At 47.4% G+C, this 26,871-nt stretch overlaps 1 protein-coding gene across 4 annotated transcripts; it reads left to right on the forward strand.

The window, feature by feature from the left end:
• Window positions 1–443: 443 nt before the first annotated feature.
• Window positions 444–21,915, forward strand: NTMT2 (N-terminal Xaa-Pro-Lys N-methyltransferase 2). Of its 4 annotated transcripts, none has more exons than XM_075003025.1 (4): window positions 444–713; window positions 14,189–14,364; window positions 19,077–19,326; window positions 21,363–21,915. In XM_075003025.1, the coding sequence occupies exons 1-4, from the start codon at window positions 560–562 to the stop codon at window positions 21,674–21,676; spliced, it is 894 nt and encodes a 297-aa protein (XP_074859126.1). In that variant the 5' UTR covers window positions 444–559; the 3' UTR covers window positions 21,677–21,915. The 4 variants fall into 4 exon arrangements, 3 of the variants coding, with proteins under 3 accessions (XP_074859126.1, XP_074859127.1, XP_074859128.1); XM_075003026.1 differs by having other exon boundaries at window positions 444–632; XM_075003027.1 differs by lacking the exon at window positions 14,189–14,364 and having other exon boundaries at window positions 518–713.
• Window positions 21,916–26,871: the final 4,956 nt, after the last annotated feature.

The raw sequence follows: 26,871 nt of genomic DNA on the forward strand, positions 1-26,871 counted from the left end.
ATGCCATCCCACGACTCTGTCCACTAGACCACTCTCTCCCTTTAGAGTCAGCTGTACTTTGCCCACTTCATGCCTTGCCAAGAAAGCATGCCTTCCCTGGGGAATGAATACCAAACATGACTTGGAGGTGACAGGCGGCTTGACAAACAAAAGTCACGCCCCTCCCCTCTCGCAAATATGCCAAAGACAAAGGGAGCCACAGCACAACGGCCCTGATCCTTTGAGGCAGCAGCTGAACAGATTTTTAAAACTTATGTGAATTAGCACGATCCCTAAGGGAGCACGTATACTTTTACCCTGGCTAAGCAATATCCCCGTTTGGGTTTTTAGCACTTTCCAGCAGCTGCTTATTGGGAGGGTGATATGCAGAGATTATTCTGAGCGAACTCCAAGAGCCAACATTTCTCCCCCCTCCATTCGCAGACACTCACCCTTCCCCCATATAGAATGACAGAGGACTTCCCCAGTTTAAACGACACCCTCAGTGTCTTGAGAAGGACGAGTCCTGCTCTGAGCACCCTCCAGACAATTTTCCCCTCCCCCATAAACCATCTTCCCCATGGAAGGCAAGGGAGCCCATTTAGCCTTTAAGTCACGCTGGTGCAAGACAGACGAGGAGCTCTGCCGACACAGTACGTCTTTTAATCTGCACAAGGCTATACGAAATGATTTCTTTCAGAGTTACCTCTATCTGCTGGAGTGGCTTCCCCTTGGTAAGTTACCTGTGCCTGCCTGCAGACAGAACTTAATGCATTGGTCCAGCTGCAAGAATACAAATAAATGAATAGTAACTATAAATAGCTCTGTGAAGACTTAACACAGACAATACAGTGCCGTACCGGCCAGTCTGTCCTGTCGTACCTTGGTGTCACAATGTTAAGCACCACAGAGATAGATAAGTGGGCTGGTGAGACCAGCTTGGGTTGCAGACGCAGTTAATGCTATTTTTTCCCAGCCAGAGTTAAAATAAAAAACATGCTGGGCTGTTGGGAGTTCCAGACCAAAAAGCTGCATTGTAAGTGAACGTGGGCCTGTGTGAGAGAGACCTGCGGCACATATGCTTTGCTTTCTGGCACCCATGTTTGTTATCTTCCACATGTCCATGTCTTTGAGTGGAGTCTTGCTTTTGCAGGGTGGAAAGGTGATGGCGGAGGCTGGGGGCCTGTGATCAGGAGACTTTGTCATTCCAAAGCTCTCCTGCAAGCCACCCAACCCAGTTAATCTAGAAAGAGGGGTTAGTTTATGGCCAGATTTCAACAGGAGCGGCTGAAGGTCAGGGGCTGAGCTGCTCGTTAAGGAATCTGCTGAAATAGAATCGAAGCTGCATTGAAATGTCTGGCCCTAGATGTTTAAGTTTTTGCATGTCTCACTCTAGTTCTCAGAAAGCCACAATTGTCCTGTTGACAATCAATAAGAAGCCAGGTTTTGCCTTAGGTCTGTGTTATTTTAAGGTTGTCACTTTGCCAGACCATAATAGCCCTTTTTTTTTTTTCTTTGCACAAGTTGAATCTCTCTAGTCTGGCACTCTCTGGGTTGGCAGTACCCGTGATCTGGCATGATTTTAGTTATCCAGATGACCACTTATCATAGGTGTAGCCAAGTTTCCTGTGGTCCCATAACATTTCCAGTTGCCAGTACTGGCTCTCAGTATTCTGAGCTGACACTCAGGTGTAAATTAGAGCTAAATAATTTCCAAGAGCCTACTAAGCAGTGGGAATGTTGGTAATGCTGCTAGAGAAATTCTCTGGTTGGGCCTCAGTCAAGTCCCAAGGGTGCCAGCCTACAGCAGTTCAAACAGTATAAGTACATTACGGGAGTGAAGTTAAATCCCAATCCAGCAATGCATATAAGTGAGTGTATTATGCTAAGTACATGAGCAGACCCATGGAGTTAAACTGAATTACTCAGATACTTAAAATCAGTGCTTTTCTTTGTGCTGGTACTGAGTACTGGCACCTCAGCAGCACCAGCAATGGGATGGGGTGGAGGTGGGAGTGGGATGGAGGTGGGGAGCTGACTGAGTATAGGCTCATCTTTTCTTTTTTATACAAAAAAAGTACTGCTTACAATTATGAATATACTTAAGTGTTTTGCTAGATCCATGCCTTAGTGCTGGGCATTGCAAATTAAACAAAATGATGTCAGTTGATGTAGGGCCCCATATTCTGGACCATGAGATCCAGGTCTGTATGTATGAACTTCACTTTTGGGCAAAAGAGAGTTTAAATGGAACTTCGGTGACTTCTAGGTCTTATGTCAGCCAGCTATGCAGGGATAAAAGTCACCTAGGTTCTTGAATGTATTTTAAAAACTTATGCTTCAAGTATATTCTGCATGGTGCATGTTAAAGTGGGGTCTCAGCTGATTGGACACATTGGAACTAATTCAGGGTCTCACTGTAGTCGGTTGGAGCCACCAACGCCAGCCCACAAATGCAAACTTCTGCTCCCATCAGGCAACTTTCCATGTGTGAATCTCACAGCCAAGAAATATGAGACAACGTGTCTGAGAGTGGGAATGCTTTCAACACCCTTTCATGGTGCTACCATTTCTGCGACTGGAGGAAGGGTGCTGTAAAAGCCTGGGAAAGAGAATCCTAAAATTATGCCTAAGAATAGAGATGATATTTTGGACATTACAGAGGCAAAGAGTTTAGATAAATTCTCAATGGTCTAGTTTGAGGGCTTGAATTTCATATCTTGGCCACTGCATGCAGACCATATTGGTAGTGATTAAAAATCACCAAATTCTGAGGACTGTACAATGGCCTTTACTAACTGAATTTCTGGTCTCAGTCTGTTTTCTAGTGGGCACCTCTCACCTAATCATTGTTTGTTGGAATCCTTGCCAGTGGCTTCATCTTAGACCAAGGCTGTTGTTGGACTGAGGAGCCAGCATATGAAATAATCAGATGACTTTGACTATCCTCAGTACAGAGAGATTGAGTTTAAATCCCCCCCCGCACCCTGTATCTAATCACCAGTAGTCAATTAGCATCCACACAAATTTAGGGCCAAACCATATATTTGCATATAATTTTAGGAACAAAGCAAGTAGTTTAAACAAACATTTGAACCTTTGGAGGCATTAAGTTCAAGCTTACAGTTCTCGAACTTATATGACACAGTTTACAATTGACACTCACAACCTTCTACTGCGTGGCTCCTTGGAGGAGGAACAGTGAGGAGATACCTCGAGGCTGATGTCTACGTTGATGACTTGCAGTTGCTGGGCAAGGTAGTGAATAAGAGGTTGAGACGTCAGTTTTGCCTTCCTGGTGGAGTAGGTGAAGATGGCAGCCTTCACAGAACCACTAAACCTGAAACTGAAGAGAGTCTTGGAGAAGTGGTTCAGCTCAGTGGTTTAGCTCAGTGATTCAGGTCAGTGATTCAGGTCAGAGATTCAGCTCAGAGATTCAGCTCAGGTCTTATGACTGCGCCTCATGCTAGTCATATATGCCAAAGAGATGCTCGTATGTGTTTGTCAGGCCCTGGTGAGCATTGACCGTGGCAACAGGGCTTATGCATGCATGCAGGCAGGCAGCTCTGGCTCAGAGATTCAGCTCAGTGATTTAGCTCAGCTCTTATGACTGCACCTTCATGCTAGTCATATATGCCAAAGAGATGCCTGTATGTGTTTGTCAGGCCCTGGTTAGCACTGACAGTGGCAACAGGGCTTATGTGCGCAGGCATCTCTGGCTCAGCTTAGTCACATCCAGCTCTGCTTCCAGAGATGGCTTTCTCCTGAACCTGCTTCTCTTCTGATCCTTTCACTGCTGTCTTCTCCTTGTTTCCTCTCCTCTGTATGTGGGAGAGCCTGTGCTTTATATAGGCTCCTGGATGGTTGAGTGCCGTGTGCATAAACTTTAGTGCTGTGTGTAAAATTGCAGTTCTCAATTAGGTCCATTTGTCCACTACATCCATTAGCCATCAACAGGTGGCATTAAAGCAGTCTCTTTCCAGGCTTACAGATTTAGCCTGAGGTGACATTTACAATACAACCCCGACGCCATTTTAGAACAACATTTATAACTCAACAGATTAAATCATCTTTTACCTAACACTGTGTCTACACTATGAGATAAAGTTGAATTTAAGGGCGTTAACTCGATAGGAAAATATCACTGTCTTCACTTTTAATACTATTAGCTGGATTTATTGATCTGTAACACTGATAACAAAATATCGATATTATGGGAAGGGTATAGCGTCAATTTCAAATTTAAAATCTCAGATAAAGGCTCGTGTGGAAGTACCATGTGCTTCATTCGAATTTATTAGCTTCCAGAAGCGTCCCGTATGTATCTCACAAAGATACACGGTGACCCTCCCTGTGTGGCCACTTCTTTGTACCCTGCTCTCCATCCAGGTGTGCAGGAAGAAGGTCACAGGAAACCCACAAATTTTTGATTGAAATTGAATTTGAATCAGAACTTGAATTGGAATTCAGCAGTGCCCAGCCCTGCAAATATAAAGGGCACCCATAATGAAAAAAATCCCTTTGCCCATCACATCGCAACGCATTGGTAGCCATTGCACCACATCGGTAGCAGTTGCATTGGTAGCCATCTCCTGCAATCATAAGCACTCAGGGTAGTGATCTGCCTAGTACTTCTCAGGGTTGCAAGAGAGCCCCAGCGTGGACCCAGCAGGACATTCTGGATCTTCTTGCAATCTGGAGAGACCAATCCATGGCGAAGAAACTTCGGGTGGCCAAGAGAAACACGGTGATCTATGATCAGATGGCATGCAAGATGACCGCCTGAAGTTACTCCCAGGACTCAATGCAATGCCCAGTGAAGATGAAAGAACTCAGGCAGGCCTATCAAAAAGTCCAGGAAGACAACCAGTGGTCTGGGGCAGCTCCACAGACCTGCCACTTTTATCAACAGCTGCACATGCTTATGGGGAGCGACCCCACCAGGGAGCCAGTCTTCATCATGACACTTCTGGAGGCTTTGATGTGGAATTTGGGGTGAGTTCAGAGGAGCTAGGTGCCCCAGAGGAAGAGGGCAATGGAGAGGAGGAAGGGGGCAATGAGCAGGGGACCGAGGAAGTTCTTCCAGACAGCCCAGAGCTCTTCACCATAGACCTGGACTGGTCCCTTCTACGCAGGTCACCTCCACGCTGGTCCCCAAGCCTCTGGGTACAGGTTTGCTATGGTTCTGTGCCCCTCGGAACAACGTGTTAATGTTTCTTGGGATGGAGCACTTCCCCTTTTTGGAGATCTCCCCTAAGGCTTCATCCAGGCACTCTTGTATTTTTTTCACAAGGTTCTTGGGCAGGCCTGCCCTGTTGTGGCTTCCACGGTAACACACCTTGCCACACCAGGCAACCAGATAGCGATCTGGTGTCATAGCGCCATGCAGCATTTTAGCAAATTTTCCAGGCTTTTGGTCAGACAGCATAAGCAGGTTTTCTTTCTCCCTACCTGTTAATTTTAGGAGGCTGATGTCTTCTTTGGCAACTTACAGAAGCACGGTAATTTGCATCAGATTTTTTGTAACATGCTTCCTGCCCCTTTCCATTTGCCTGCAGCAGCCATTCCCCATCCCCCAATTCTCACCCCAAACGCAGTTTGCAAGCTGTGCAGGGCTTCTCCTCTCCCATGTCCCTTTCCACCCAGTAGTTCTGTTTTACCTCACAGGAATCCCCTGTGTCACACAGCTGCCAGGCTCTCCAGGGCAGAGAACCCCCATGTCTCTTTTCACTCAGCATTTCTTTTTACTTTACAGGAAGCCCCGGTGCCATGCAGCTGCTGGTCTCTGATAGGCGTCTCCCCTCCCATGTTCCTTTCCACCCAGCATTTCTTTGGATTATCTATCGTATTTTTTTACGTTAATTTTATTTTACATCAAACCCCCCATGCAGCCGTCCATGTGGCTGTAATCGAGCCTTTACCCACCATCCTCTCTACGTGGCTTGACCACCAGGGAGGATTGTGCCAGGAACATGTGAATTTTTTTTTCCCTGCCAGGACACTTGGCGGCTTCCCCTGCTTTGCAGCCCTCCCGTTCCCCCGAAAAGCGGACAATTGTTTATAGTTTACCAAGTCCACAATGAAATGTGCTGGATAACTGATGGCAAATTATATATTGTGAAATGCATGCTTACTATCCCATCCTTAATAAGCCCTCAATGGCCTTCAAAAAGGAAACTTAACCCGATGAAAGACAGGGAGACCCATTCATTCCATTTGAAAACACATTATGTGAATTGTATCTTAATTTTGACCTTCCTTTCCAGAGGCAATGCCCAGCATAGGAGAGAGGAACAGAAGGAGAAAAGAGTGCAAGCAGGATCTAATCCTGCAGTACATGGAGTGGAATGAAGCAGAGCACACCAAGCTGAAAAAGGACACTGCTCAGTGGCATTATAGTGCAGCTCAGTGGCATCAGAGCCAAGCTGAGTTGCAGCAGAGAATGCTTGACTTCCAGCAACAGCAAGTGGCAAAGTAGACTGAGGCTGTGACAAAGCTCGTAATGGCTCTTAGGGAGAACACAGAGGTCCTGCGCTCCCTGCTGCAGCTGCAAAGGGGCTCCCAACACAGCACTGCTGAAGCTGATACCTGCTGCACAGAGTCCCCTGAGGAGAGGTTGCCCACCCGTCATCGTTGCTGTCCCCAGACACAGGGAGGGAGGGCGAGGATAGCCTGCTGCTCCAGCCACAAAGGCCACTGCAAAAGGCTATTCAAGCACCTTGAGAAGGCTTATTTTCCCTGCCACTTAAACCTCTCCTTCCCCCCAAAATAAAATCATTTCTTTGAGCTTGGTGTGATTTTGTGGCATGCAGGAGTGGTAGGGAACACAAATCATAATGGGGGTTGGAGGCGGGCTGAAGGCATAGCTGACCACCGGTACTCCCAGGTCCACAGCAGACACGTGACTGAGGGAACCCAGGTGAATTGGGAGAGGGCAGAAGGCCCAGCTGCTTGCTTATATGCCCAGGTCCACAATGGACACGCAGCTGACAGAACCAGGGAGGCTGGGGGAGTGCTGAAGGCACAGCTGCCCCCCAGTTTCTCCTAGGTCTGCAGCAAACATGTGGCTGATGGAACCGGGCAGGTTGGGGGAGGGCTGAAGGCACAGCTGCACACCACGTGCATTCTACATACTGCAGCTTAACCCCCTCCCACCAAGAAAAAGCATTCATTCATTCAGACACAGTATGATTTATTGGTATATGTCAGAGAAATACATGGGTATCCATGTGTGTTACAGATCATTCATGAAGCAGTGGTTTAAAGCATCCCTTATTGCGGCTACCTCCACATGGTTATTGGTGGAGGGTTTTGTAGGTGGCTGCAAGTGAGCCCAGCCTATGACCTTTGCTTTGGAATTCCAGATGGACGGGAAGGTCTCCCGCCTGGATTCACATATGTTGTGCAAAATAGTGCATGCTATAATCACAGGGGGGACGTTAATTTCAGAAAGGTCCAAATGGGCCAATTAGCATCTGAACCTCACTTTTAAATGGCCAAAGGCACATTCAACCACCGTTCTGTACCTGCTGAGTCTGTGATTGAAGGCAAAGGAGCAGAGGATAAGCAGAGTTGCCCGATGTAACAATAGGCATCTCCACGTTGCCAGTTGTGATTTTCCAATCTGGGAAAAAGTCTCATCCGGGAGCTTTCTGTAGAGGCCAGAATTTTGGAAGATGCATGTCGTAAACCCTCCCTGACCAGCCAATGTTGATGTTGATGAAACAACCTCTGTAATCTGCCAACCCCTGCAACACCATGGAGAAGTACCCCTTTTGGTTTATATACTCAGAAGCCAGGTGGTCCAGGGCCATGAGGAGAATGTGCATGCACTGCAGTTAGGAAACCCCTGGGCAGCAAAGCCATCCATTACAGCCTGTACATCTCTCATGGTCATGGTCTTTCTGAGGAGATGCTGACAGATTGCATGAGCCACCTTCATCACCACAGACCCCACTGTAGATCTGCCCATCCTGAATTGATTTGCCCCTGGCTGGTAACTGGTCTCATAAGTCCAAAACCACCACTCTGCTGTCACCAATGCATCCAGGGCAGCCAGCAGCTCCGAGTGCTTGGGCTGAAGTTGGGAGATTTGTTCATCCGAACCATGGTTGTCGTCGTCATCATCATTATGATAGTGAACTGTCACTGAGCTTTGTAATGGAAGGCAAAATTGCAGGACAGCCAGTGTGGTTTCTGAAATGATGTGGGCTGTGAGTTGAAGCATTTGGGGATCCATGCTTGCCCTGGAATGCTGCAGCAGGAAATGACGCGATCTCCAGTTCATTTTCACATGGTTGCTGGTGCTCTGAATTCTGGGACAGTGCTTTGCATTCTGGGATTCAAACATGAAATGCCCACAGGCAACCTGGGACTAAGGCACTATGGCATAGGTACCCACAATTCACTGCTCACTCTGTTGAACTTGCACAGGGCAATGGGGAGGTGGAAACTCGAGACAGAAAAAAGGTGGGTCTAATTTCAACAAGCTTTGTGGACACAATTCACATTCATAATAATGAGGTTAAAAAATCGAATTTATTAAAAATCAAATTCATCTCATAGTGTATATGCAGCCCAAGTGTACGTTACCCAGGAGATTGAATCACTCAGGGTCAATCTTCCAGGGTTTCATTTCGCACACCTGGTAGGGACGTGTGAAATTGACCTATCAGTGGTTGGCAGTCAACCCCCATACTCCTTGCTGTCATGAGAAGTAAGGGCAGCTGACAGGACAAACTCTTCTGTCAGCCTTCCTTGGTGAGGATAGCCAGGTAAGTTGACTGCAGATAAGTCGATTCTAGCTATGCAATTGCCGTAGCTAGAAGTGCTTATTGGCAATTGACTTACCTGCCTGGTGTAGACCAAGCCTCAGACACCAAAAATATACAGAAAAATGCAACATCACTAGAAAAAAAGTCCTATGACCCAAAAAAGCTATTGACCCCTTGAAAACTCTACTCATGAAAAACCACTACAACCCTCTTCGTCTCTGAGGCTATGGGGCCTGGGATCGTGGCCAAGATGCTTCATCCCATTTCACAGAATCACTACAATGAAATGTTGGATGAAAATGCTCCCTCATTGACTTCAAGTAAATTGTCTCATAGCCAGCAGCCTGATCAGGAGCCATAGCTTATTTCCTTCCCAATGTGCACAGAAGCAGAGAACTAACAGGAAAGGAGCTGTGGTTGATTTGAGCCTTTTCCTCATAGTTCGGTTGCTCCAAAACTGCACCCAAGATCCAGTGTTGTCCCTTCATCTGGTTTATTTCCCTGGGAGTATAGGACTTCAATAGAGACTGCATCAAGGAGTGTTCAAATGTTTGCCTAAGGACTCCACATTCACATTTGGGATCATTGTTCTGTTCCAGTTGGTCATATGGTCACCGCTTTTTGCCACCCCTGCTCTGGCTTGGTGGACCATACACCAGTTTGTTTATTCTAGGTCAGTGGCTGGCTTCTGAAGAGGTTCTCTGAGGTCATTGGCATTTCTGGACATTTTGTGACTCCCTAGCCTTTCTGAGATGAGGGATTTTCAGAGGCAAAGTTCTTCCTGGAATTCAGCCCCATGGGTAGGGAAGTGTGTCCACACAACGGGGGTCTTGGATCACGCACCTGTTTTTGTCTCTCCATTTTGCTGAAGGCATCCCATCTCACTGATAGTGGTGCAATCCCAGTGAGGCAGTACAGCACTGGTGTGGGAGTCGGAGTCCCGGTCACTGTGATAATCCTGCAAGACTGAGTTCCGTTTCAGTCCTCTGTGCCTGCTTGAGCATGACCGTTTTAGGCACAGTACTCCATGGCTGAGTAGCACAGGGCAAGGCTGGTTTTAAAGCCATTTTCAGTGTATTGAGTTAGGTTTGAAATTTGGCCACAGAATAAATGCGCTAGTCAGAAACCAGCCAGCTGTTCTTCCCCTATGGGCACTATTCTCACCATTATTGTCTACTCATATAGCTTGTAGGTTGAGCAGAACAAGGGTATTGGGCAATAATTCTTTGCAGGATTGGGGTTCATATGTGGTTTGAGTCATGCAACCTCTTCAGCCTTTCACCATAGCCTGGAAATCTGCATTAACACTTTTGCGGAGAGAAAGAAGTGAACCAGACACTTCTGGGCTCTCATTCCGAAGGATTACAATAATTCCTTAGCTGTACCATTGAGAACAGCTGCTTTTTCCACTTCTCAGGGTTGTCGTGGCTGTGGTCAGCTTCTCTGTGTTAAGCTGCTTGTTGGGGACTTTGTTGTCTGAGGCATTAGCAAAGTTCCTGCTTGATTTGCTTAGTTTTATACTTTGCTTTGCAAGCTGGTTTGTCAGCTGGGAAGACCTGCTGTGCAGCTTGGTTGGGAGAGCCTGTGGCAGCACGCTTTGATTGTTGTGCATCAAGGTTCAGCTTGGGAACAGTGACCCAGGCTTCTTTGCTGCTGTTTCAGTTTGCGCCCTCCAGCAGTTGTGCTACTTGTTTTCCGTCTCATAAGCTCACCATTTTCTTCAGGCCAAAATATTATGAATCCCTCTTATATTCTTGGCTTGCCTGTTCTGAAAGCCTATGTGTATGTAGTGTCCACCATCCGCGAGGGATGTCCTTTGGGCAGCCTTCTCCATGAGGGAGACAAATTGACAACAGTGCTCGTGTCTCAGTAATATTACAGAAGGATCCATCAGCTCAGAGGAGCAGCCTTCCCAGGAAACTTTTCTGAAGTTGAATCTTGGCAGGTACTTTGCTTGGATTTCACAGCGGCCTCTATTGTCACTTGTGCTGGTCTGTCCTTGTTATTACCTCCCTTCTGAAGTCACCGGAATTTACTGAGGTGCCAAAGGCTAGTTCCATTGTGTACCTTGGAAAGTACATTTGTCCTGGAAGTCACAAAACAAGACCAGTTTGTTACTTGCTTCCCCCCATCTTAATTTCTTCCCCTTGTTGGGGAATCCCCGGATGGTGTTGTGACTGTTGAAACCGCCTGGGACAAGACACGGATTGACCAGCAGGAGTAGGTCAGTTGGCCCTGCAAATTGTTCACCTAGTAGCTTCTAAACAGAAACTGCTGCTGTGAGATGTGTTGTTGCCTCAGGGTGCTTCACAGCAGTGTTTTCCCACCAGTCTTTTTTCACGTAAAAGTACTGGGTCGCCATCGCCATTGCTTTCGATGTCTGCAGCAATGTGCATGCTAGGAGTGTTTGGTTCCGTGTGTTTTGCAAGCCTCTAACATCTGCTTTCCTGCCAGATAATACATCAGGCTTTTCTCCAGGGAGCCCCTCCATATTGAAACAGACCATTTTTAGTGCCATCTTTGTCTGAGAAGCTTATAGTATCATCTAGGCCTGCATCTTCTATTGCAGTCTCAGTGTATGCTGTCCGATTTGGGCTCTCTCATGTTTAGTTACAATAAGAGATAACAGGGGTCACAACATGGATGTCTTTGACACAGCCCCTAGTGGATATGATGATCAGGCAAACTTGCTGCCCTCTGGGAGCAGTGCCAGTGGAGAGGGGAAGCCAGAGAGAGGGGTATAGTTAAGAGTCCATGAGAAATTCAGGATCAGAGCCCAAAGATCTGAGATCCCGGGCATGTGATCCCTTTGAGTGTTACTGCTCTGACTAGCAGAAATGTGTGTTGCCCCATGCAAATGACCCCAGCTCCTGAAACACAAGCTGCATGTTTATTCATTTCCTTTCCATCCAGCAGGAGAATGTGAAATTCTGTCTCTTGACAAGCCCAATAACATTTCTCTAGAAATCATCAATGGATTATCCTGAGACCTTGTAAAGCCAGCACCCCGGAGCTCAATTCTACCAGCCTCAGAGACCGCGGCTGCAAATACTGAGACAAAGAAGATACAGGAGGAAAAGGCAACAGCCCTGAAGGAGAAGACAACAGCCACTGGATCCTTCTTTTCCCCAGGCTCTGACAATCACCATGGGCAAGATTTGCAGGGGACCATCTGCCACACCCTTGGTTTTCTTCCTTTAGTGAAATGTTTCTTTGGAGTGAGGAAAATAACCAGTGGAGTATGTGAAACCTGGGTTTGACCCTTGCTGGGCTCAGCACTCATTCATGGTATAAATTTCTCAGGCATAACATAAATGTGTAATGGATTAAAGCTTTAATAGTATCCGCTCAGCAGTCGGCTTAAGCAGGTGATGACAAGAGGGACTGGTAATGCTGCTTTTGTTGGATAAAGGATATCTCTGGCATGTTGCTTATAAGTAACCCAATAGCACTGTTTTTGCTCCAAGAGGTCTTTGGTGGTAATTATTCCCAATTTGGCTTCCTTTGCCCCTGCCTCGTTTGCCTGCAGGATGTCGCTCTGGTGCTCCACATGGGCAAACACATGCTTACTCCCCATTGGGCTCTCTGCCAACAATAAATATAGTCTGTGCTCATTCATGAATTGTGGCCTGCTCTGGTCCTCCACAGTGCAGTCTCACTCACCTGGTCAGTCAGGCAATAGTTACTGTCAGTGGCTCCTTAGGAACTGAAAGGTGCAATAACAAAAGACAAAGTCGTAACGGTTACAAACAACACAAACCACATTCTGGTCCCGTCGTTTTATTTCTTTAGTCTCCAGGAAGCTCTGTGTTTACCTTGCGGCTGAAGGTGCATGGACATTTGGCACTTGCTCTTCCGGTGCTGCACCTGTGTTGGAGACACACGACTGACCGTGGGACTGGCCATGCACTGCACAGCTGCTTACAGGTGTTTGCTCCAAATAGGCACCAGCATTAGACTCATCCCTACCTCCTTGTGACTTGCTGTTCTCAGGCAGTCATCTCTTTAGGCCTTCATCCACAGGAATTCTAAGGAACAGCTCTTTTTTTGGTGCAAGAAAATAAACATAATCTGCCTTCAATGACCTCCTTTGTATTGATGCTTACAAAAAGCAACTTGATGATGCTTAGGCAGAGAACACCACCTCACATGCTGACCAGTGTTTCATTGTTTCATTATGCTCCCTGTCTGTCTGTATCTGTCTGTTGTCCCTTGTCTTTTACTTTAATTGGAAGCTCCTACACATACCCAGAAAGGGTTAGTAAAGAAAATGCAGGGGATGCTTCAGTTAATGAAAGAAAAGGGGAAGAGTATCAAATACCAGGCTGGGAATTCATAGGTCTTAGAGGGCTGCAAATCTACTATTCTTAGTCACCAGCAGACCATATTACAGTGCATTAGAGCCCCCACAGTTTAAAAACAAACTATTGGAAACAGAAACTGCAAGCGCTGGCCCTTCCGTCCTTGTTGCCCTGAGCAGTCACACACCCCTCATCCTTTCTGATCTGTGGTAGATGAAAATTTGGAAACTGAAGTGCTTGCACCTTGCACTGTTTATAGTCATTTAGGGAGTGAATGCAATTAACCCCTCTGCACCTGTGCCACACAGGAAGATAATGTTACAAAAAGTCATGAATTCTTCACTCCATCACCATAGGTGGGGTGCGGGTCACATGCTTTGCACCCTTATAAACCACTATACAAGGTGCTGGGCCTTGAACTCTTCAAACCAATTAGCTTCATCTCCGGTACCTGGACGTCGTATTCAGAGGTGTGACTGCAGCATGTGTAGATGGAAGTGACTCAGATAACAATAGAAGTGCAGCTTCAACAGCACAAGATGTACATCCCCTGCAGAGGAGCCTGGGTATGTACTTGAGCAACAGGCACTTCACTGCTGCTGCTGTGACCCAGGCTAGCTAGATCAAAGCTAGCTGAGGTACGTGCCTGTGCACCCAGTCATCCCTCTGACTGCAGTGTAGAGGTACCCATGGGCTAAAAAGCGCACAACAGTTAATGCACCTCATGGCTTGCTGGGCAGCAGACAGCCCCAGTGCCTCTCAAGTTGCATGTTTGCTTCCAAAGCCGGACTCCAGGACTTTGAGAGAGCGTGGAACCACCTGGGAAAGTAAGGGTGCGTTTACACAAACGGAGACTGAGTCTGGAAGGGGCCGAGCGGCCTCACTTCCCGCTGACTTCAGTGCAAGCTGAGGGTTCTCCGCACCCTGCCAGAGGCAGTCCAGAATTAATCCTCCTTTTTTTCAGTTTGGAAGAGAATGCTGCAAATTCTTTGTTCTTCCCCACATTCAAAGACCTTACATACGCGGGCGCGCGCACACGCACACGTGCTCACACACACTCATGCCAGGAGGACACCCAGTCAGACCCTGGCGTATCCCACTGTAAGTAAATAACAACACACTTTCTGTTTGCAGTGAAACTTTATGCTTTAACGAGTGAAGTGATCAACGGGGAGATGCAGTTCTATGCCAGGGCCAAACATTTCTACCGGGAGGTGCCGGCGACGGAAGAGGGCATGATGGGAGATTACGTCGAGCTGTCCAGTACAGACATTAAGTCCTCCAGGGAATTCCTTAGGAAGTTTGTTGGGGTGAGTCATCTGCTCCCACCTCCTGCAAGAAACAGGGCTCATGGGTTATAATTCACATGCATCATGCCCAGCCCTTCTTTAACTCTTAGGTCCTGATCCCGCAATGTACATCCTGCTGGTGGACCCAGACACCTGCACACAGCCCCCAAGTTTCCATGGAGCTTGAGAGGGTGGTTTCTAGTTGCAGGATCAGGGCCACGGCCAGGCAAAATTCTCACCGGCTCTCTCACCTGTGTGAGTACTATCGGGTCAAACCTCATCTGTTCTGCAAAGCAGGACATGACAGCTCAGATCAGACTAATACTCCAGCTAGCCCACTCCCCTGTCTGTCTCAGAGCCTTTTTCCAAATCTTTCCGAAGTTGGGAGATATCCCAGTTGACAGGCTGGGTCTTTTCAGAGCCAGGGCTTTTTCAGAGACCCTTCCCTCTTAAAAGTCTCGCCAGTTACAGGGGCACTCAGCTGTCCAAGTCTTTCAGAAAGAGTCTCTCGAGCATAAGTGGGTTCTCTATAACTTGACATCTTTAAACCAGGATTTGAGGACACCAGTAACTCAGCCAGAGTCCAGGGGTCTGTTACAGGAGTGAGTGGGCAGGAGTGACAGCTGAGAAGGGACATGCCATGGAGGAGACCCGTATGACCACCCCCTCACCATGACTGCTCCCTGCACCACCCTTAGCCAGCCTATGCCCTATATCCTAGCCCAGTAGTTATCAGTCTGTGGTCCATGGACCCTGGGGGCCTGCAAGTGATATCTAAGATTACCCCAGGGGAGGGTGGGAAAGGAGCAGGGCCAGGATGTGTTTGGTGGCTGGGGTGGAACTGGGCGGGAAGGAGGGAGCAGAAAGAGGTTGGGTGTGTTGGGGCTGCTGGCAGATTCCATACCGGTGTTGCACTCCCTTCTGAGGCAGGCCCACGGACCGGGGGCAGGAAGGGGAAGGGCAACAGAACAGGCACCTGTTGTTTCCAAGGACCCCTGGCTGCCCTTGGTCCCCGCTTCCACCTGGGCTCTGCCCTTCTGGGAGCATGGTGTTGCCCCTCCCACCTTGCCCGTGGGCCCACAGTGGCTGTCAGCGCACTATTCTAGGGGTAGGTCCTGTGGCTGTCTGTGCTGCATGACACTGAGCCCCACTATGAGCTCTTTTCCGGTGACCTGGAGGAGAACGTATCTGTCCTAACTGGACAAAGGAGGGAGAATCTGGGGAAGGTGCTGGAGGACTATTAACACTCCAGTAGAACTAGCCTATGTCCGCACGATACCGTGGTCATGTTAGCAGCTGATGAACTGTGCTCTTTCAGCTCGTACCCCCCACAGGCCAGCCAACTTGCCTGAAGAGAACCATGGTGTTGGAAGTAAGAGGTCGTGTGTCCAAACGGGGCTCACCCTGAGGCAACTCTGGAGTTAACTTTGCAGTGAAGTCAAGCCCCAAGTTGTTTTAAGCCCAGGTCTGCCAATGGGGGTGAGCAAACAAGGCAGTTGCCCGGGGTCAGTGCTTCAAAAGGGCCCAGGGCTCCCAGCCGCCACTGCAGGAGTGCCAGTATCCAGAGCCCCAGACCCTTTAAAATTGTCCATGGAGCACTATGCGGCCTGCCCTGGGCAGCTCTGAGAGCTGGCGGGGGACCCATGGTGTGCTCTGGATGGTGCTGACGGCTGGCTGATCCCAGCATCCCACCTTCTGCCTAAGGACTTGCCCATTTTAAGAGTAAGGAGCCAGTCCCTGCCCCCTCCCCCCCACACCTTGCTGAGGGGCCAGTAATTCTGTCAGCCACTTTGTCTAGGCCTGATCTACACTTGAAAGGGGCGTGACTTTCTCTGACTGTAGTCACACTGGGTCACAGCACTAGTGCAGACACTGGTATAAGTCAAGAGTACTTTTGATGTAACAGCTTCTTTCACTTCCCCAGCGCTGAGGGAAGCAATGAGGTCCAAACCTGAACAGGCCAAGGTTCTTGCAAATTCCCGCAACAGACCGCACATTTTGTGTGGCCAGCCTATGTAAATACCCAGGAACTGGCCTCATTTATTGCCGTCCGCAGTAAACTGCCTGGTGTTGCTGATCGACTCTGAGGCTTGCTTGAGTGTGCACAGAATCAGGCTGTAGGTGTTATCCGTAGTCCCAGCACAGCTTGGGAAACCCTTCAACTAGAGCTCCTCAAATGCAAATACTAGCCCTCTCCTTCTTACATTACAGGCAAGGTCATCTCCATTGCTGAGGCTTTGCAGCCTCTGGCGCTTGCATTTGTGTGCTGTCCGTGGGGTGGGCAGTCTCCACAGGCCAAGGACATTCTTAATTAGCCAAAGAATGTCTGTCTGTCGTGTTCATTTACAAACTCTGCACTAGGTGCATGGACCTGATCTGATAGTGTGTAGATTAGTAGGTGCTTTTGCAGAGGGTGGGACTGTGCCCTTACAAGAAACCCTGGAAAAGAAGCAGTTTAAGGAAGACATTAAGACCCTAACTCTTCTGATGGGAATTCCCATTTGGTCTGTTAGCAGGATCTTAAAGGGAGAGATTAGATTCAGTCTGATGACTGCATCAGTAAACAGCTATGATAGAACTGTTTGGAAAACTGGGATTTTTCCAGTGGAAAATGTTGGCTTTACTCTGTGCAGGACCTAGACACACTCTTGCAAGCAAGGTCAAATAAATCTTTAGAAATGGACAACGTGGGACCCAGAGAGTGAGCGGCTGGGGGTGAGATCTTTCCAGGCCTCTGTGTTTATCCTACAGCTGCCTCATGTAACTAGATGCACAGCTGGTATATTTATAGCAATGATGTCGTCCTTGGGACTGTCCTTTGACCTTAATAATCTGCTGAATTAATCATTGAAAGGGGACCCAAGAAGCGATGATATACAGGCCTCGGATATGATTTATTCTTAGTCCCATTGGAGGAGGTTGTTCAATAAGTAGATGGAGCCAAATGCGTCCTTGATGTATCTATTTTGAAAGGTATGGAGTTACAACAGAGATGACATTGGCCCTTAGCTTTCATTTCAACACTGAGTTACACAGGAGAGGGGAGAAGGTGTTTACATTTGTCTGCAATGTGTTTTCTTTAACAGCTAAATTAATTGGGGGGAGTTCCAGTCTCAGTTGATGCCTGCACAACGCTCAAATTCCCATTTTACAGCGCCGTGGATTCTGAAATGCCCTTTTGTAGCTAGAATAGAAGACACCGCTGCTAGAATAAAGTGAAAAATGTAACTTCTTTTAGAAAAATCCCTTTTCAGCCCCTCACAGTTCTTTTCTCCTACATGCTCTCTTGGGGCTGAGATTGATTGTGTGTGAGCTCTGTAGTGAGAAGATGTTTTTTTAAAAAAACCATTCAGCAAAATCAATAAAACAAGGAGTTCTGTGACACCTTAAAGCCTAACAGATTTATTTGGGCATAAGGCTTCTTGGACAAAACCCCACTTCGTTGGATGCATCTGCCGAAGTGGGGTTTTTCCCTCAAAAGTTTATGCGCAAATAAATAAATCTGATCATCTTTATGGTGTTGTTGTTGCCGACACAGACTCACACGGATACCTGTCTCATACTTGTCAGCAAAACCAGTTTCCCTTTTTGAGTTGCATATTCCTAGGATGGAGGGGAAAACATTCTTCCCATATGAGTCAATCCTTTGGGTGATCAGAACTTAAATCCTCCAGTGCTCCACACAGCTCCTGAGTGCTGGCTGTGAGCAGGCAGTGGACACCGCCGTGCTCCATGTGGTGCTAAGGGTTTACTGCCCTTGACTCCTCCCCTTTTTCCTGAGGCTCTGCCCCTTCTAGGGGTGTGATGCTGCCCCTCACCACGAACACACACATCTTGCCCCTGGGCCGCGGTGGCTGTAAACCCCACTGGCTGTACACATATGTGGTTAGCTACAGATGGGTAAACTGAGCACAGACAGGTTGGGTGACTTTCCCAAGCAAGGAGTGTAGCCACTGGAGGGAGACATGTTTCCCTCCAACCTTTAATTACCCTGTTGAGGGACAAGGTGGGTGAGGTAATATATCCTAGGGGCCATCTTTCAAGCAACACGGGACTTGAAAGCATGTCTCTTTCACCAGTAGAACTTGGTCCAATAAAAGATATTACCTCATCCACCTTGTTTTTCTAATATCCTGGGATGAATGCAGCTACAATAACACTACACACATCCTGCTTGGTAGTCATTTGTGGCCAATCTTGTCAGCTAACTTGATTCTTCCCAATCATGCCTAAACATGATAAAGTGGTAGAATGTAGACAGGCCCCAAGAGGAGAGCTTGATAGAGCCATTCAAAGTTCAGAGGCTAGTACACGACCCTGTCCCACTCACCAAAACAAAAAGGCATGCCGTGGAGTTAATAACCAGTAAATGCAGGCCACCTGTGCAACTCACTGCCATAGGGGATCGCAGAGTTAATCATCTGAATAATTTTCTGTCTGGTAATAATATTTTTAGGTTTTGCATGTGAAAGTTAGTCAAAGCTCATGCATTAGACTGTCAGCTGATTGCAGCAGGGGACAGGGGAGAATTTCCATCTGTGCTAACAACACCATCAAAGTCTGGACAGCACTGCAAAACCGACCACATGCACAATGCAGAGTTTCCTTTGCAGCATCAAGTATACAACAGCGATGGAGGCAAGATGCTGGACTTGATGGATTAATTATATGACCCAGCAGTCCTGCAGGTGGTGCCTTTCCTGACTTTGAGATGGTTTTCTTGTACTCTGCAGGGTCCTGGGAAAGCTGGTACCGACTGTGCCCTCGACTGTGGTTCCGGGATTGGACGAGTCACTAAGCATGTCCTTTTGCCAGTTTTCAAGAGCGTGGAACTGGTGGACATGATGGAGAATTTCCTGGCAGAGGCCCAGAACTATTTACGAGGCAGGGAGGACAGAGTAAAGATGTACTATTGCTACAGCCTCCAGGAATTCATTCCAGCCCCACAAAAATATGACGTCATCTGGATACAGTGGGTTTCAGGTTAGCTCAGCATTAATTTATTTGTATCAGGAACCATACATATGCTGCATTAAAATACATATTCAGTGCATGTTGAGCTTGTAAAGTCAGGTACTCAAAAGTTAGGAAATGCCCGCATGAAGGTTGCCCATCCTGGGCACTGACATAGATGGTCCATTGAAGGCACAGGAGACACAGTTCCCATGTTTTCAGTTCTAGTGCACCATAGCAGCCCCTAGCTCCCAGGAGGAGTAACTACAGGAAAGCGCTGATGCACTGCTACAGCCTTGGAAAGGAGCATGCTCCTTCCCTGTGGGTATGGCATATATGTAGGCTGGTCATAATGGTCAGTGGTAACTTCTGGGGAGGGGCACAAGGGAGGCACTGACCATGTGACCGCCCCAAGAGATTGCTTCCTGGGCCACCCCTAAACTGGGGCAGGGCCCCACTCAGTCTGGCCTCATCCCCTCCTGCCCCCATCCTGTTCCCACTCTTCCCCAAGCCCTATCTCTTCTCTTTTCCAAGCTAAGCCAACTAAATTCTTTTAGTGATCCCTCACAGGTCATGTTCTTTAGACCTTTAATCATTTTTGTTGCTCTTCTCTGGATCTTCTCCAGTTTCTCCACATCTTTCTTGAAATGTGGTGCCCAAAACTGTACGCAATCCTCCTGCTGAGGCCTGATCAGCACAGGGGAGAATAGAATAATTACTTCTCATGTCTTGCTTATGACATGCCTGTTAATGGGTTGTTTGCTAATAGAGCTACTCTAGGAATAATTTTGGGAAAGGTCTTTGGCCAGACTAAATGACCACAATCGTCAGCTGTGGCTTTGGAATTTCTATGAATCTATGAAAAACGCTGTGGACTCTGATTCACAGCATGGGGGCACTAGAGATTTGTAACTAAATATTTGCAAGGATTTTTAAACATGGCCAAAACATCAGACTTTCCCCTAAACTTGGTTTTGGAAATGGCTGAATCATTTTTGCAGAAACTTTAAAAAAATAATCCGCTCGGGCAGACACATCATGGAATATTTTAACTCAAATGGGCTAAGTTGGGCAAAGCTAGAAGCAACTGAAAACAAGGTCTTATAATGGAAACTCTTAGACCAGCTTAAACATAGGCGGCACTATCAGCTGTTCCTGTAACACCAGGGACAATGTTACAGTCCTACCTGCAAATGCTGTGGAGTGAAAAGTGCGTGTCAGTAAAAGAAGCCATGGTATCAAGCTTCTCAAATGCCTGCTGTGTATGAAATGAAGAGGGAATAAGGTTGTCAAATTCTTTAGCTGATCCAGCTTTAAGTTCCCCTGCTGGCAGCTGAGTGCCACAAGAATATGGCAAATTCCAAGGTATTTTTAACTGCTTAGGGCCCAACCAGAAGCACAAGCCTGGAACATTATTAGCATGCTAGCTTCCCTCTCCCGTCCCACATCTGAGCAAAGCTAAGAAATTAAAGCCACTGAGAGAACGAGGTGGCTCTTGGGGCAGGAATTCTAGGTGCATTTCATTCTAAACAGGAACATGGCACGACTGCGAGCCTTTAATGAGAAGTTTTGCAAAATGAAACAGAGTTTAATCACTTGGATTTGTGCTTGTGGGAGGGGAAGTGTGCTGTTTCAGATCGTCTCCTAGACTTGATGGTTGGGTGATTTCAGTGCCTTTGGTCCACCCCTTATCTGAACCTCGAGTGAGAACAATTAACTCTTTAATGCCACCTGCCATGGCACATTCAGCCAGAAGCCTGCTCCCAAGTGACAAAATCTGAGAGACTTGTCTACACTAAACGAGGCGTGGTGATGTTGCTATACAAAACCTTTCTAGTGTAGACGCAGCTTGCACCAGCAAAAGAGTGCAGATACATGGAATAAAACCCATATCGTAGGAGTCCCAGTCTCCTGCTCCTACCCTGAGAAGTGTTCGTGTTAGTTACTTTGCCTCAAATAAGAGGAGTATAAATAAGCTGATGATTAAGCTGATCCAGTTGAGGTGAATGCAGTCAGATGGCTTTGGGACCGTGAGCCACAGCTCATTTCTGTCTCTTCACCTTCAGGCAACCTGACGGATAAAGATCTCCTGGAGTTTTTGATCCGGTGTAAAAATGCCTTGAAAGATAATGGTGTTGTCATTCTCAAGGACAACGTGGCCCGGGAAGGCTGTATCCTGGACCCACTGGACAGCAGTGTGATCCGAGACCTGAACATCCTCCAGAGCCTGGTGAAGAAAAGCGGACTCACCATCCTGCAGCAGGAGAGGCAGGAGGGCTTTCCCGATCAGTGTGTCCCAGTCTGGATGTTGGCTTTGCAGAAGGATGCTAACTTTTCCTTAAAAAGGGGGATGTGTGAGTGGGAAGCCCCTGAAACATGACTGATCCTCAGGACTTGCAATAAGAGGAAGTGGAGAAAGTGTCTGCTCCAATCCCACTAGCAATGTATTCCTACTCCGTAACTACAGGCTGTCCCCCACTTCCCACCAGTACCCCTAAGAGTAACTGCACATGCGCCTAGAGCATGCTGGGAACAACCCTGCTCACAAAACCAGGCTGCCTCATCTTCATGTCCTCTACTAACAGGACTCCTTTCTGCAAGATTTCTGTTTCCTTAAAGGGCTGAGACTCGTCTGTGAGAAAATTATGAAGCTGAAGCTTTCCAAAGCAACTCAAGAGTCTCAGAGTTTGGAGGCCCACTTTGAAATACAATAAAAAAAAGCCCTTTTCCCCCTTCAGTGGACGGGTGCTCAGCATTTCCTGAAAAAAACAAAGGCCCATGGGAAGGTTCAAACTGGACATCCAGATCATTTCTTTTCTGAAAATCTCGGCTTAAATCTATATCTGTGTGGTTCATAACACCTCAGGTTATTGGAACTGAAAATGTCAGGAGTGTAACCTATTTGCCGTTAGTTATGCTGTTTGTTTGTTAATTTTTAAATTTCACTCCCTTTGAAGAACGAAACTAATCTGGTTAATTTATTATCCTTGAATTAATTTCACTTCTTTCTTCACCTGCCCTAGAAGGGTTCTATTATAACAGGTTCCTCAGCACTGGTGGGGAAATGACAAAGATCTACATCGTGAAAAACTGTTTGGATTGAAAAGTTTGCAAAATGGTTCCCACATGTAATGAGTCGTGGAAAACATTTGTTCTAAACCCAAAAGCTACATTCACAGCAGAAGTGGCTGGGGAGGGTCCTTCAGAGATTCATTCAACCATGAAGTCCTTTTTCTCACACTGTCGTGAGTTTCAGTGGGAGGCCGGCAGGCCTTGTCGGCAGGTCAGTTTGTCCATGTCCACCAAACTTCACCCACAAGAACAGGGGGCCTGGTGCACCATCTCCATCAGGTCCCAGCCCAAGGCCGCAGGGGAAAGGTGTGGAACGTCTTGGTCATCTCTTCCTGGTGCAACTGACCAGTGTCCCCTGGGCTGCTTTCTACCTTCCCACTCTCTCCCTGATTTGGCATGTGGGCACAGACCATTTCGTCCCCACCTGGAGTTCCCAGTCAGTGAACTTAGCATTCCCCAGCTCTCTTGGTAGTGTTCAATCCTGCTCCCTTGGCAGGGAGCAGAGGAAGCCTTTACGGCCATGGTTGTGTCTTACCCATGATCCAGACCCTCTCCTGTGGATCACTTGTCTCTGGAAGCTGCAAATTTGGACAGCTTCTCCTTCACCCGCTCTGCTTGACTGTCTTGAGTCCCCTTTTGAACAGGGCCAGGTGCTCCGTCGTCCCCCTTAGCCTCTGTCAGGGGAGGGAGATGTTCACCACACCACTACTCAGATCGAATCTGATACAATGTCAAGGGCTGGTGGCATTTGAAGTGGCATTAGGAGTGAGACTAAGGGATGATACTGATACAATATTGAATTAATTAACTGCACTGTGCTCCAGAGGACGTTGCTTTAACCCAAAGGCATCTGCTATTTATATTTGAACAGTGTGGCTTTGACATTACTAAGTAACCATATATCCCTTCTCCTCTGCGCGGTGCAGAGATTACACACACAACAGCCTCTTGTCTCACTGACACATGCACGAGGAGAGCTCTGTGGAGGACAGAGGGTGTCCACTTATCAAGAATTTTGAATTTTCCAGATTTGGCTTTAATAATGCATCTGAGCGAATATGGAAAACTTCAAAATTCTCTGCAAAAGAAAGTTTCAGGAAGGAAAAAATGTGGTCAGTCCAGAGGTGGAAAAAGTACCCCCAAAAGTTACTTGAGTAAAAGTACAGCTACTTTGGGGGGAAACGTAATTAAGTATAAATCAAAGTATACTTCCGGAAAACTACTTGTGCGAAAGTACAAAAGCATCACTCTCAATTGCACTCAAGTATCCTGAAGTATCCCAAGATGTTCATAGGGTGACTACTTTTTACTTCTGGACACCTGAGTACAAATAAGATGTACTACTTTAGCACTTTTACTCAAGTAGTTTTCCAGGAGAACACATTGGCTTTTACTTAATTACATCTCCCCCTGCCCCCAAAGCAGCTGTACTTTTGCTTGAATAACCTTTTTGGGTCCTTTTTCTCACCTCTGGTCAGGTTGATCAAAACATTTCATTTTTACACAATATTTTGTTTTCTGACTGTTATTATGTAGTAACTGTGAATATAAAACTTTAAACTGAAAAGTCATCGCGAAAGGAAAAATCAAAACTTTTGTTTATCTGGTTTTCTTTCAAAATGAGATTCCAGAGAACTCAGTGTGCTATCTGGGAGCGTGTCAGTTTTGACAGAACGGTCTTGTCTGGCAGATTGTGATGTCTGTCAAATGTGGCTAGAAGAGATTACCTACGGGTAGCACTCTGAGACCACTGGTTTTAGCAAGGCTCTTTTGTAGAGTATCTGTTCAGCTGCACTTCTAAGGACAAGAACCTCATGTCATTATTCCATAATACATGCTCAGACCTTGTGTAGTTGCATAACTCAACAGTTCTAGAAGTCAGATCACCTTTATGTGTGAACTCATCTGCCTGCACCAGGTGGCTACTTTTATTGTTCCTATAGCCGTCACTGTGAGCACCGTGCCCTCCTGCTATTTCTGGTGGGAAGGGATACAGCCCCAATATTTCACTGAGAACGCTGGACTATTATGTGACGCAGATGTTTGAAGATCACTTGACACTTCTGACCTGCGGTGCCGCACAACATTGCTGTTCTTCCTGTGTATTGGTCAGTTTTTCCATTTTAGTAATTTGGTGGCTGGAGATTGTATTAAACAAGTAGAGAATCATCATCATAGTCATCAACAACAACAACAACCAACAGCCCATTGGTGTCTGATGCCTCTCTCATGATTTCCTTCCACCTTTCCCTGGCCAGTGTGCAGTGGCTTAGTTTCTGTAGACTAGCTGCGCACTAATCCACTATATCATCTGCCCATTCTCTGTGGGGGACTGGCTCGCCTATTTGAACCATCCATTATGCCACATACCAGGGTCTTGATTTTCCATTCCTCATTCATTCTGCAGATATGCCTGAATAGCTGTAACTTCCATTGTATAACCTTCTGCACTAGGTTCTCTTTTGGCTGTATCTTTCTATATAGTTCCTCATTGGTGACCTTCTGTATCCATCCTATTCTCAGGATCTGTCTACAACAACTCCTCTCGAACATCAATATTCTTCTCTTTGAATCTTTCGTTACGACCCATGTTTCACATCCGTACAACGTGCTGCTGAATACACACGTTTTCAAGACACTCAGCTTTGTTTCTAAGCTGCTCTAGAAAAATCAGGCTGACTAATCAAACTCTGGAGGTTTTGCCCTGAGAAGATATTTAAGTATCTGTGATCTTTTCATTCTCATGGACTGCTAACAAACGCACTATCTGTGGCTGTGGTTTGCTAGACATAGGCTATGTGGACCCGCTCGGGCTCATGTTTTTTCAAGCTTTTCTCCCAGTCATCAGGGCTAAACACTCCACCCTTACTGCCCAGCCAGATTGCAAACAGAGTTTCTCACATAATCATATGACACTTGGAGCTAGGAGTCATATGGTTTCCTCCTCAGCCCAGAGTCTGAGGCAGAAGGGTGCCCCTTTCCCCTGGGCCACAGGAAAGTCCTGTATTCATAATCTCACTTGGCGCTTCTGTGTCTTTCTCTTTGCTTGATTCGCCAAGGCTGTGAGTCTGCTACAGGCCCCAGTTGCAAATGTTAAGCTCAGGGTTGGAGCTCTGCAGGTCCATGGTGTGGCCACAATCTCTGCTGTCCCTGGAGTGTCTTTCTGTACACAGGAGAAGCACTGGGTCTTGCTCACCTGGGACAGGTGAGGTGGAAGAAGGTTCTATTTGATGTCCAGCTTGCTCTGACACAGGGACTGATAATTTAGTTGGATTTTTGGATTCACTTGGGTGAATTGGCTCAGAGGGTCCTCTGCTGGGCCAGCCCAGGGCGAGGTGACATGACACTAGGACAGACTGAAATCACTGCTGAGTGGTCCCTCCTAAGATCAGAGTGCCCTTGCCCAACCTCTTAAAAACATAGTGCATAAAATAAACAGACTCCGGCAATTGCCCACCCCTCGTTCCATCCCGGCAGCCACATCAATGCCACCAAGAGTTGTTAAACCTCCCCAACAAAATTGCTACCCAAGTCCCTGCAGCTGAGATTCCCAGGGCAGGGTGAGCTGTCAGTAAGTGATTTAGCAAAACATTAACGTTCCTGGCGGAGTGGGTTTGGCAAGGGAGGCTGCTCTCACCAGCTTCCTTGACTCCAGTTACAAGAGGGAAAACGGGCTGTTGAAGAGGCCTATGATTATCATTTGACCACAGGTAACCATGGACAAGCAAAGTCAAAGCTGGGCCCTCTGCGCTTTGAGGTAGAAGACAGCTGGCTCACAGCTAGGGCTGGAAAGGATACTCAGTCTTTCTCTCTGTCAGTGGTCTAGGTGCCACCACACGGCACAGTGAACCACACCCCGGTGAACCACACCGGTGCTTTAGAGGGGCCTGAAAACTCAAAACTTGCTGTTCCTGGGCCTTGGCAGGGTGTGGGGCTGGCTGAAGGGAAGCTGGCCCCTTGCAGCCCTGTGGGAGGTCTCCTGCCAGGTGAAGCAGCCCCCTGTGACAGGGTAAGAGCTTGGCTGTCCAATGCAGGGGGCCACACCGGGCAAGTGGATCCTGCGGGAGTCTGGCCTGGATAGGCCCCGCTCCTGCTCCAGCCTGGCTGACTGTGCTACCCCTGGGGAGCCAGGCAACCCCCCGACTGGCCCTGGCCATGCTGCCAGCACAGCCTGGCAGACACAGTCACCTCTCAGGTGGGTGCGCCAGAATGGGTCTCTGGAGGGCTTGGGGGGCACTGGGCAGTGGGGGAATTGGCAGGCGTGATGAGCAGTGGGGGGCTCTAGATGGGGCACTGCATAGTTGTGGTGGTGGGACTGTGTGTGTGTGTTGCTTGAAAGTGAAAGCCTTTCAGAAATCAGATTTACTTTCCCCCCCTTTGTTTCATTTCTGCACTTACTCAGTTTGGACAGAGAACCTAGGAGGGTCAATTCATAGCCAGCGTTGCTTCCTGTCTGTGGTATTTCTATGGCCAGCACTGTGGCAGGGCATATAGGCACACAGG

The sequence above is a fragment of the Carettochelys insculpta genome, chromosome 9, assembly GCF_033958435.1.
Source record: "Carettochelys insculpta isolate YL-2023 chromosome 9, ASM3395843v1, whole genome shotgun sequence".
NCBI classification, from domain to species: Eukaryota; Metazoa; Chordata; order Testudines; family Carettochelyidae; genus Carettochelys; species Carettochelys insculpta.

Coding starts and splice junctions, on each gene's coding strand:
- NTMT2 (XM_075003025.1), top strand. CDS start 560: ATGGAAGGCAAGGGAGCCCATTTAGCCTTTAAGTCACGCTGGTGCAAG. Junction 714..14,188: donor GCTGGAGTGGCTTCCCCTTG/GTAAGTTACCTG, acceptor TTCTGTTTGCAG/TGAAACTTTATGCTTTAACG. Junction 19,327..21,362: donor CTGGATACAGTGGGTTTCAG/GTTAGCTCAGCA, acceptor CTTCACCTTCAG/GCAACCTGACGGATAAAGAT.